The following is a 12,041-nucleotide window of genomic DNA, read 5'->3' on the forward strand; positions in this document are numbered from 1 at the left end:
CCATAAACTTGGATTCTAAACTAGTAGCTCTGGACAGAAGTAGAATATGATTTTCACTCAAGTTTGGTCAGAAACAACTCTTTAAATCAAGTATTATGTCTTAGCTGGACACCCCTAGACATGAAGGGATCCACGAATATCTTTTGGGAGGTTCTTAAACGCCCCACTGCAGGCAAACACCTGTGTGGGTGGGGTGCACGTCCACGGTCTGTGCAGAGAGGCTCTGGGCTTCCGTACACTTTCTAAGGTGAGTTGATCCCAGGACCCAAGCAAGGCTGAGGACCACTGCTTTAGAGAATAAGGGTAACAGATTTAAAGGTTTCATTTTGCTGTCACTTGGAAGCAAACTGAGAACCCACAAAGAGACATTAAAGAACAGGTAGACCTGGCTTAGGGAAAACCGCCCACGAGGCCCTCAGAAAAGCCTTAGTGCCACGTTTGCTAGCGCAGCTGCTTCTTTGTGGAGAAAGGACACAGGCAGGTAGAGTCAAGCCCCCTTACCCTTCCTTCCCCTGAGGGACAGAGATGAGAAAATGAAAAAAAGAACAAGGAAAGCAAAAGAACATTCAATGTTCAAAGCTAAAATGCAAGTAGCAAAGACAATGGAAACAAAAAACCTTGGTAAAAATAAACCCTGCCCTGGCTGGTGTGACTCAGTAGACTGAACACAGGCCTTCAAACTGAAGAGCTGCCAGTTCAGTTCCCGGTTGGGGCACATGCCGGCCAGGGCTGCGAGCCAGGGGGCCATGCGAGAGCCAACCAATCAAGATTTCCCTTACACACTGATATTTCTCTCCCACCCTTCCCGTCTCTCTAAAAAATTAAATAAATAAAATCTTTTAAAAAAGTAAACATAAAACCCATCTATAGGAAAGTTTCAGAGAGAACATAAATGTAGAAGAAATAAATGAAAATACTATTCTGGGATCTGCAGGACCCTACTTTCTGCTCTCACCAGGTCAGAGTGTCTCTAGAATTCCTCCCATTTCCATGAGAGGCCCCACCAGGCAGAAATACACATTGGGGATCCCCAGGCTCAAATGAGTCCTGAATCAGTGAGGGGTCCTCAAGGATCAGCCCACACTGCCCTAGAACTTCTGCTGTACTATGATTTCTGCCCCTACCTTCACCAAACCTGCTCCTCCACTGCCCCATTGCCATCTCTTCAATGACGGAAGCTGGTGTGCCTTGGGAATTCCTCTGTGGCACTGGCCACTGCTGACCACTCCTCCTTACTGAAGCTCTCCCCGGCCCCACTCCATGACAATTCCTGGTTCTCCCACCTCCCTTCACCCTGGTGCTCCTTCCATGAACGATCTGCCCACTCGGCCACCCGGCTCCTCTCCTCTCGCTGGTCTACATGTTCTCCTTGGGCCACTACCATGGCCGCAATCTTCTCCCGTACAAAGATGTTCTCTAACCTTCGCCACCAGCTCTGACTCTTCCTCACACTAATTCCCCAGCAGCACAAATCTCATCCATTCCGGTCCCTTCTCCAAGGTCACCACCTTGATAATAGCAGCGCTGCCTCCAGCCGCCCAAATAAGACCCGTGGGTCTTCCCTGGAGACTTCTCTCCTTCTTCCGCCACAGTTTCTAGCAAGTCTGTCACGAGGAATTTTTTCTTCACTTCCTCTGCAATATTTCTAACCCTCACCATGTCTTCCTCGGACCATGGTAGATGACTTTTTACTAGACTTTCTGTATGTAGTCTCTCCTTTTCCAAGTCATCTCTTTATGTCATGGCTGAGTTCTTTCTCACAGAGATCCTGTGTTTTTCACCTGTGCAGCTTCAACTTCCTCTACCTCCTATCTTCAGAGGAAACTCTTAAACCCTTGAGCAAGTTGCTCTATCCTTTCCTCCGGCCCCACCTTCCTTGACTCTCCACACACGTTCCCCTACAGGCTGCTAGTCTGGGACATTCTACTACTGTCCCTATATTTCACGCCTTCCTAGAAGGCTTCTTCCCTGATTCTCAGTTCTCTTCCTTCTAAACCCCTATTTGTCCTCCCAGTCTTGATTTAAATGTCACCATCTCTATGAAGTCTTTCCTGATTTCACATTAGAATTATCTTTTCTCTTTCCTCTGTCTGCAAAACAACCCTCTAAAATGGAGACAACTATTTCCATGTTCCTTCTAGTTACGTGTTTGTCTCTTCTACCAGACTATGAATTCCTTAAATGCGGAGACTGTATCTTTTTCTTCCAAGCCTCCTCAGCACTGGGCACATAGTAAGTACTTAAGTTTGCTGAACTAAATAGAAAGAAACAAACATATTCTTTATTTGGGGAGTTGTAACTTTCACCTTCAACTAAAATTCCTGTGTTGAGGTAATAATGCAAAACTGTATTTCTTTCTATTATTATTACAAATAAAAGTAATATGATTTTAGTGCTATAATAAACTATTTTAGAAGGACACTGTAAAGGATATGAACCATACAAAAATGGAGTCGATAACTGCTAAAATAATGTCACCAAAAAGAACAGCTAAATGGTTAGAACCCTGAAAGATAAAAATGGGAAAAAAAGCTGACAGTTTTATTATATTACAGGAATTATCTGATGAAGAAAAACAATTCAGGTCACAGCATCGCTTTACAAAGGCCATATAAAATACCTTTACTTACTCACAGAACTGTTTTTAGCACATAAAAATGATCTGTTTTGTCAACAACTTGTTTGGGGACAAGGTCAAAATGAATTCTGGAATGGCAGGTAACAAGCACCATGACCCAGCCCCACCAGGGCAACTGTGTGCACCTCTCCTCTCCACACCAGACCTACAGCCACAGATACTAGTGACTTGGACCCTCCTCTTTCCTACTGCCATGCAAAGGATGTGGAAAAAGTAAAACAAGGAAAAGTAACTGAGTGGAAGGGAAAAATAAACTATAGGTTATTAGCCACTTATTTAAGAGCTGACAGAGAAGTGTATGTAAAACATTTATCTACAATGCTGACTATGTAAAATTTTTAGGAAATATAATGTATACACTATATCTATGTGTGAAATATTTATCTTTTCTGTTTTTTTCTGTAGATATTAGTTTCCTGTGAGTGACATGAAAATGCAGAGTTTTTCATTATTACGTAAAGATAAATACCGTATTTTGCTTTGTATAATGTGAACCCACATTTTCGGCCCAAACTTTAGGGAAAAAATCTTTCATTTTAATTTTTTTAATTCAATTTTTAATTTATTTATATTTAGATACTAGTTTTTTTTGTGTTATAAGGACTGTTAGCATTGAACATATTATGGTACAACAAAGTTTATGTGACAGATAATTCCAAAACACAAGAACAGATATAAGGTGCAAGAAATGTTATGTACTGGTGACAAATTTACGATATTTATGCATCATAGAAGGCCAAGAACTCTTCATCACTGTCAACATCAGAAGTATTGTCTTCTTCAATTTCTACATCATCAGTGTCTTCGGAAGAGTCACTTTCCTTATCCTGGTAAACTTCCTCAGTTCCCTTCGCAGCATTAGCAGATGCTGCATTTTTTAAACGATTTCACAACCACCTCCTTCTTGACACAGCTCCACAATCTTGAGATCTAATAACAAACCTGGGTGACAAGATGCTTTCTTTACCCTGCCTGTAGGCATCAAATCATTACCAGCTGACAGCATCCAGGATGTCCACTCTTTCTTCATTAGGGCCTTAAAGGGCTCATTTTCTGACACATCAAGAGGTTGCAGTTGGCTCGTTAGCCCAGCAGGTATCACTGCAAGTTGGGTTTTCAAGTCTGCTGAGATTGTTTTTGCACTTTCTGTAACATGGCTTTGAAGTGATCAAAAATAAACAAAGCTGGTTTTTCAAGTTAATTCTCCAGGCCTTTGTGACCAGGCCTTATTAACTAAGATTTCCATGCCTTCTTCATTCATCCATCCTTTTTCATGCACACGGACAATAACTCCACTTGGAGTCTTTTCTTTCGGAAATGTTCTTTTAAAGATGATCATAGGTGGCAGCTTTGTCCCATCTGCATGACAGGCTAGAACAACAGTGAAATGTTTTTTCTTCCGACCACTTGTTTTAACAGCCACGGTCTTAGTTCATTTGATGTCCACAGTTCTGCTGGCTTGCACATCAAATATGAGTGGGACCTCATCCATACTGGTGATCTGGGACAGCTCAAAGTTGTGAGTCTTTCGAAAGTTGGTCACATAAGAATGAAAGTTGATTCTAAACGTTTCTAAAGTTGATTTTCATAGGCTGCTGGAAATTTGGGGGTGAGTTTCGTTTGTGTCCCCATGTTCAAACCTCTCTTCATAAACTTAAAGCACCACGTAGGTGTCCCTGAGAGTCATCAATGTTTTTTCTTGTGCAATCCTTTTACCTTCTTCTTGTATCATGTTGGTCAAAACAGAGATCCCAGTTTGACGCTGCTTCTGAATCCTGGTCTTTGCCTCCTGCCCCACCTCCGGCTGCTTAGGAGGCTTCCCTCTCGTTGCCTTCTTCTGTCCTGGCATCTGAAGGAGCTTTTCTTCCTGTTGCCTCACAGTCTGATGACGCCCCCGTGGAAGGAGGTCCAGCGTGTCTCTCGGCAGCCCTGCTGCCATGCTTTTTAGCATATTAATAATTTTTAGCCTAAGCCTTACAGTGTATGAAAACTGTTTTGACATTTTCCAAGGGATTTTCCAATAATTTCTCCCACCTAAAGTGCATGAAGAGAAAAGTTGCACTGTTTACCCTATGGTAATAATGTCGCCATCACCTGTCTCATCAAGTGGATGAAAATTAGCATTGTCTGTCTTACTCAGGATAACAATACATTGCTCTTTGTTTCATTTCTTTGACTCACTGGCCACAACTGCTTTCATTTCAAGTTTGTTGTAAGTTCACCAAAACTGATTATCATATTCCAGGGTATTATTTTGCATACAGATATTGTTATTGCTTTCTAGAATTACACTTCCAATGCATACGCATAAATTAAAGAATTAAAAATATTTATATAGATATGGAATTAGTATTACCCATGTATAATGTGAAACCTTACTTTTCCCTCAAAAATTTGAGCAAAAGTACACATTACACATGGCAAAATACGGTACCCCTCTCAAGAGTCAAAGACTTAAACAGCAGGTGCATCCAGCACAGAATGTAGGTGTACTGAGACAACAGGAAGAAGAATGAGGCTTTCTGACACTATGGGACAAGTGTCCTGCTTCAGGGGACAGAGCAGACATGTGATGTGACCTCACAGGCAATATACAGATGAACCGCTCTGCACAGTCATCTGATTTATAGATCTAAGCCAAGACACTGTAGGCAAAAGTTACAATGTTCTTTAAATCAAGTAAAAAATAGTAAGTTCTTATACTATGAACATCTCTGAGGTGCAGCCAGGGCTGGGGCTGACGGCAAGTGCTTCCTTCACAGTCAACCACATCACCTTAGGAAGTGCTCTGCCTTGCCTTTTACTTTCTGAAAGTATTAAGAAGAAAAATATTCCATAGGAAATAAAGCTCAAATTGAGCCTTTTGTATCAATTTCCTGCCTTTAAAAATTCATCTTAAGAGATATTTGTTATCAACAACATAAGGGGTGGTAGTGGAATTATGCAGTTTTTACCCCAATGACTCTCATCACGCCTTCGACCACCGCGAAGATAAAGTAGAGAAGCCCCAGTCCGATCACCCGGTGCATGACTGTCCCTAAGCGCGGCCTGGAAGTGGGAAGAGAAAGCAGGAAACAAGAAAAAAAAAGGCACGGTAAATCAGATGCATCTGAATAGTCACTGGCTCCATGTCCAACACCAGGGAGGCCGCCACCTAATCAGGTCAGTCTGCTCCCACCCTGAGGTGCTTTATTTTAGGAAACACCACATTTCCTGGGAACCAGGAAGTAACAGGCCCAGAAAATGGGCCTCCTTCTCTGGCGCTGGAAGCAATAGAGGATTTTGCTGCTGAAATGTCAGGATATGATCCACATTACCACACAGCCCAGGAGCAAGTTCACAGGACATAAGAGTAGACCAAAGAAACCCGGGAAGCTAAGGGCCAACTCCCCAGTGTCACTGGCAGAAATAATAATTTAACTCGTTTACTAACAGTAATTAAAAACAATTCTGGGGTATGTTTTACTAGCCAGAATCTGCTGATTTATGGCTTGGGCAGAGAAAGAGCAGGGATATGAAGAGACAAAATTCAATTACCTTCCTTCTCTCAATACCCCAAACCAGAAGAATTTAATTGCCATTCTTTAAATTCAAAGGAATCAAAATAACAGTTTGAGTTTTCCAAAATATAAATGAGTGGGGAAAACGCAAAGAGGGCAATTAACAATGCGAAAACTGAACTGAAATTTCATGACACTTTCAAAGTCCAAATTGATTGCACATACATTTTAGCTCAATAATCCTCTTCTCAGAATTAATTAGAAGAAAATAGTGGTTTTGAAAAAATACTTAAGATTGTCATTTTAAAACAAAAATGTAAGTAAAGATTAAACTAGTATCCATAGCTCATATTTCAGACCAGCTGCCTAATTCGGTTGATCTGAATTCTGACCCACAGCCATCTAACTGGACCCTCCAACAGCCAGAAGCATCACTGCCCTCCCTCTGGGGGAGCTGAAACCACAGGCTGCAGTGAAGGGATGTGCTCACAAAGGCTGTGCCCTTGCCACCGTACACCCACCCAGGCACCTGACATTTATAACTAGAACCGTGAGGTACATGAGATGCCACAAGAGGGGCTTGTGTTCTATATACTGTATCAAACCCCCAACCCCAGAGCAAAGCATTTGAGAAGGAATCTCAATAAAAGCCCAATGAAAATAAGGTCTCCTGGCTAAAATCTTCCTAAATATACCAACCCTGGGCTCACACGCATACATGTGTGCATTCGGTGCTATTTACTGGATGCCTGCTCTATGCCAGGGACAGCACAGGGGCATCATGGCACACAGGAACAAAACAGGCAAAACTCCTACTCCACTCACATGGCAGGGGGAGGGCAACAAATACTAATGTATACATGGAGTAGTCTTGTAGAGAGGATGGGGGCTCTGTGATGGAGGGCGTGTACCATGCACCACAGTCGAGTCCTGGCAGGGCTCTCTTCCTGGGGAGATGACAGAGGAGCAGAGCTGACAGAAGTGAGGGGGTACAGCATGCTCAGGTCTGCAGAAGAGGCCTCCACTGCAAGGAAGTGTGTTGTGTTCAAGGAACAGCAACAGCAAGATAGCCAGAGGATGGGGCAGCGTTCAAAACAGAGAAGGTAGTAGAGGAGGTCAGCCATCAGAAAAACCACAGAAGGAATTTTGGTTTGATTAAGTAAAATGAGCAAGAAAGTAAGGAGATCTGAGTTACATTTCAAAAGGATCATCTTAGCTGCTGTTGTCTGAACAGAATGACAAGAGACAAGGGCAGAGGCAGGGAAACCAGGCAAAGGGCCCCAGGTGTTCATAAGAATCCCTGCTGGATCAAGACTGTACGCTGACGGAAGAGGTGAGCACATGAGAGGGGAGGGCCAGTGGAAGGTGAGGATCAAAAAGCCAAAGGCCGCACCGGGTCCGGGTCCAAGGGCGACTGGAGCTGACAGATCAGAGAAAGTGAACAGGAAAGAGGTGGTGGCAGCTAAAAAGTGAATTGCTTAAAATTGTGATAAACAAGAGGGTGCAACTGTGCAGAGTAATAAAGTCTAGAAAATGGCCTTGCGTCTTATCTGAGGTGAGATAAAGGTGAAGAGAGCAGAGGTGATGAGGCAAGATCAGGTTACCTGAAGGATCAACCCCAAGGATCCCGAATGCACAGGGAATGGAGGACCTGCTGAGGAAATAGGGAAGCAAGTGCTCAGGGAGCTAAGGGAGGAGAGGAGAAACCTGGGGCCCTGGTAAGAAGATGGAGCAGGTGGTCCAGCCAGGTAGCCTGAGGTCTAGGAGTCAGAGGGTTTTAGGAAGAAGGAAGAAGAATGGTCTAAAGAGGATAAACTCTTTCACATTCAGGCCCCATGATTCACAGGGGTGAGAGGAAAGACCTGCTCGAGAGGGCTGGGAAGCAGCCAGTGCTTATTCATGGAACTGTATAAAGCTGAGGACCATATCAAATAGTCAGTGTGCGGACACCCTTTCGGAGCAGTTCTGCAGATACTTCCCCCGGGCGTTTGTATAATGCTACTGAGAAGCGCCCACCTCACGGGTCCCGGCAGAGAGGGACGGATCACAGGACTCATGTCCAGCATCTTTCCAGCACAGCCAGACTTACTTCACAATGCCGTATCCCAGGCTCATGATGATCACCAGGAGGCGGGCCAGCGTCCTCTTAACTGCAGATATCAACTCCGCAAATATCAACAAACCCTGGGCTGAGGAGAAAGAAAGAAATCCGCTCACTGCGTGTACATCTGGAGTCCTGCCACCAATCCTAAACATGTATCATGTATGACATCTAACCTCAGGCAGATTGGCCATATTTGATTTCAAAGGCATCTAATACAACTGATATTAAAAACCTCAGTTAAAGGGATTCATAACCTGCTAAAGAATTCACTCCATTTGTCTTTTTTTTAATCCTCACCCAAGGATATGTTTATTGCTTTCAGAGAGAGAAGAACGGAGGAAGAGGAGAAGGGGAGGAGGGAGAGAGAAACGTCAACTGGTTGCCTCCTGTATCTGCCCAACCAGGGATCAAATCCACAACCTAGGTATGTGCCCTAACCAGGAATCGAACCTGGAACCTCTTGGTGTATGGGACAATGCTCCAACCAACTGAGCCACCTGGTCAGGGCCACTCCACATCTCATCAGCTCTGTAGGGCACAGCTTTCTTGTATCAGCATAAAATCTGACTACCTTAACTTCCCTTCATATTCAATCTTTCCCCTTGAGATGACAAAAAACAACATCCCTCTTTTTGTTCTATAAATAACTACCCACAATGTCCCCTAGAGTCTTTTCTCTGGATGTCACCATCATTTATTTATTTGTGCTCCTACAGCGTGGCTATAACAGTAATAGAGACATTATGATCCCTGCCTCTTAGAGCCTGTACTCTGGTTAGGACAAGGCAACAGATGAAACCCAGCCTGGTAAGTGACAGAGGTAACACAATCTTGCCCCAGACTGTGAAGAAAGCCAACCTACTCCACACGTTGGGAGGTAGACGAGGGTCCAGATAACTTTCTCAGAGGCAGTGACATCTAAATCAGGATCTGAAGGCAAAGCAAGAGTGAACTACCTGGGGGGAAGACAGGGGAAAACAGAAATAAATGGCACATGAGGGAGCACAGAGAAGACAAGAAGAAAAGCAAAATGTGCTCCAAGAAGTGGAGGGAGATTCAGCACGTCTGCAGCTGAGCTATAAGCGGAGTGCTCAGGAAAGAGGCTGGGACAGAGAAGGAGCAATCACATGGGTTTGCAGGCCACGTTCTGAGTCTAGACTTGAAGCTAAGGATTGTGGGTAGTCAAAGACAGTAAAGGGGGTAAAATGGAATCAATAAACCACAGCCCAGGTCCCAATCTGCCCCATGCATGCTTCTGTAAATAAAGTTTTATTGGAACACAGCCATGTCCACTTGTTTGCAGCTGCTTTCATGTTACAAGGGCAGAGCTGATCAGCTGCAACAGAGGGTGTGTAGCCTGCAAAGTCTAAAATATTTACTATATGGCAGAAAGAGTTTCCAGACCCTTGAAATAAAATGGATAGCTTTATTTTACTTTGTAAGTGCAGGACTGATGTAGTTAATGGCTTAGACCGGAACTGGACTGCAGGTGAGGAAATGCCTAGGGGCTGTTCCAGAAATCTGGGAAGACAAGAGTGCTGGCAGTGAAGATGGAGAGAATCAGAAAGTACCCAGAAACCAGACGTGAATCCACCTCATTACTCTTGTTTCAGCTCATGTTCTCTACCTTGTCTCCACCTTGAAGAGGTACAGACAGACGCACTTTACTCCACTTTCCCATGACCAATCCAGGGCACGAAGTCAACCTAATACACTTTTAATATGCTCCCTTTGGGTCTTAACAATCACTGTTCCCATCCCTTTAAAATCTTTCCTTCCAGAAACAATACTGAGCAAGAGAGCCTAGGTGACAAATTCCCATCGGGGAAAATCACACATTAGCCCCTGACCAGTCTCCTGGCACCTCTCCTCTTCCATGGGACTCCTCAGACACTGGCAGCAGTCTGGGGTCTGTCCCCGAGCCCTGCTGGGGTCATCCCAGACCAAGGGCTTGAAGCTCCTGAGGACAGCAGATGGATCACAGGCTTTGGCTGCCCTTGCCAGAGTCCACACCACCCTTGGCCCTGTCATGTAAGAGACTGCCTCTAACAGCAGAGGGGCTCAGCTGCCCCTCTGGCATTCATGGGCACTTCAACCCCGGCCACCAGCAGCAGCCTCACCTTGCCTTCCTTATTTGGTTACAGCACAAACACAAAAAAGTCACTAAAACTCCTTGTAGAGTAGTAATACTTCTCATGGGCCTCCCTGGATCCTTGTCCTTTCTTTATTCTTTTGTACGAGTCCTTTTAAACTTTTTATTTGGGAAAATGAAAACATTCCCCAGCACAGAGAAGGTGGTAAATAAAATCCCATGTACCGTCACTCGGCTTCAGTAATTATCAGCATTATGCCAGATTTGTTTCATCTGGATCAACTCCCTTTTCTTCCTCTAGAGTATTTTTAAAAATACCCCAATAGACATAAGCTCACCCTTTGACAATCTGGGCCGAGCTCTTTATAACTAGCCCCTCAGAAGCACATTCTTGAGTGCGTTTAGCCCTTCTGGGCTCTCTCCCTTCTGAGGTTCAGTGACTGCATTAACTGACTTCTCTAACTTCTTGACATCTACCTTCTAGAAGCCTGGGCACACAGTGCAGATGCCCAACCACACACCCTCCCTGCTAATCACACATAAATGTCACAGGAGGGCCTGCGTGTGAGAGAAGAGGCGGAGCAATGAAAGAAGGCTGCGGGCACCACCCAATGTACTCCCTGTGGGCACGTTTTCTTTTTTGGAGGGGAAAGGAGAAGGGGGTAGGGGGAAAAAGCCAGACATCTACTACAAACTGGATGCACCTAAAGCTCCCCATCCAGCCTTTGTGTTGTTTTAAACCAGTTGCAGCAGCTGAACCTTACTTAGTGAACGGGATTTTCTTCTCCGCAGGAGGAGAGGGAAGGTCAGCAAGAAGAAAATGAACAACGAAGAGGACACACGTGCTGGCCCAGGTCAGAGTTCCACCATGACAGTCTCTTCATGGCCTCCTTCCTCTTCACCCACAGCCCGGCTCAAACCCTGAGGACCCACAGATCACACTGTGTTTATGGAGAAAGTCACAACTTACTTGACAGCCCAGTGCTGTTGATGTTTTGGTATTCAGCATAAAAAACTGCTTTTTCGAGCATTCCCAGGAAAATGACAGCTGCAATCCAGAACTGGATTCTTAATATATCCTTCCAATAACAGGCAGACCACATCAGCCAGAGCACACCATAAAAAATATAGACAATGCACATCACCATGTAAAACTGTAGAGAGAGAAGCAATTTTAATTAGTTAAGTTTTTCTATTACTTGAAAAATCAACATTTGTACATTCAACTATCAATGCTTTATTTTCCAGTGACTCTGAAAATAGAGGGTTATATCAGGGCACTAGCTACTAAGGGATTACCATCACTGAGCTCTTAGAATTTTTAACTTTCCAATTAGGATACAAAGTTCACTTTTAGAAAATGATGAAACATACTCACAATCATGAGAGGCCAATCTGAGGCAGAGAGATATCCTTTCGGTCCCATCATAGAAAGAGAAACTGATGAAAGTGAGGGTAGGATAAAGAAAGTAAAGAGTTAAATTTACAATCAGCTTCCTCTTAAGTTTTAAACATAAGCTCATTTTGCAGAAGGCTCCAGGAATACAAACCAAGCTAACAAATGCTGAATTTTTACCTAGCACACACAGATACTGCATAGTTACCATTGTTTGATTATATCACCTCATCAAGATACCTAGTACACACTTGGTTATAAAACCTGGGCCAAATCTCACCTCATGAAGACAGCAGACTTGCACTGGTCAC

General features: G+C 43.9%; 1 protein-coding gene across 2 annotated transcripts in view; it reads right to left on the bottom strand.

Annotated features, from left to right (window-relative positions):
- TMEM87B (transmembrane protein 87B) overlaps positions 1 to 12,041 on the bottom strand; it is a 51,625-nt gene that overhangs the window by 22,892 nt on the left and 16,692 nt on the right. Inside the window, exons 7-11 of one of the 2 annotated variants that reach the window (XM_028516333.2) lie at positions 11,713 to 11,774; positions 11,305 to 11,488; positions 8,228 to 8,327; positions 5,593 to 5,686; positions 2,435 to 2,506 (exon numbers count right to left, since the gene is read on the bottom strand). In XM_028516333.2, coding sequence (XP_028372134.1) covers positions 2,435 to 2,506; positions 5,593 to 5,686; positions 8,228 to 8,327; positions 11,305 to 11,488; positions 11,713 to 11,774 — 512 coding nt within the window. The remainder of the gene's footprint in view (positions 1 to 2,434; positions 2,507 to 5,592; positions 5,687 to 8,227; positions 8,328 to 11,304; positions 11,489 to 11,712; positions 11,775 to 12,041) is intronic. The other variant, XM_028516334.2, reaches the window with a different exon arrangement.

This window comes from Phyllostomus discolor, chromosome 6 (genome assembly GCF_004126475.2).
Source record: "Phyllostomus discolor isolate MPI-MPIP mPhyDis1 chromosome 6, mPhyDis1.pri.v3, whole genome shotgun sequence".
Lineage (NCBI taxonomy): Eukaryota > Metazoa > Chordata > Mammalia > Chiroptera > Phyllostomidae > Phyllostomus > Phyllostomus discolor.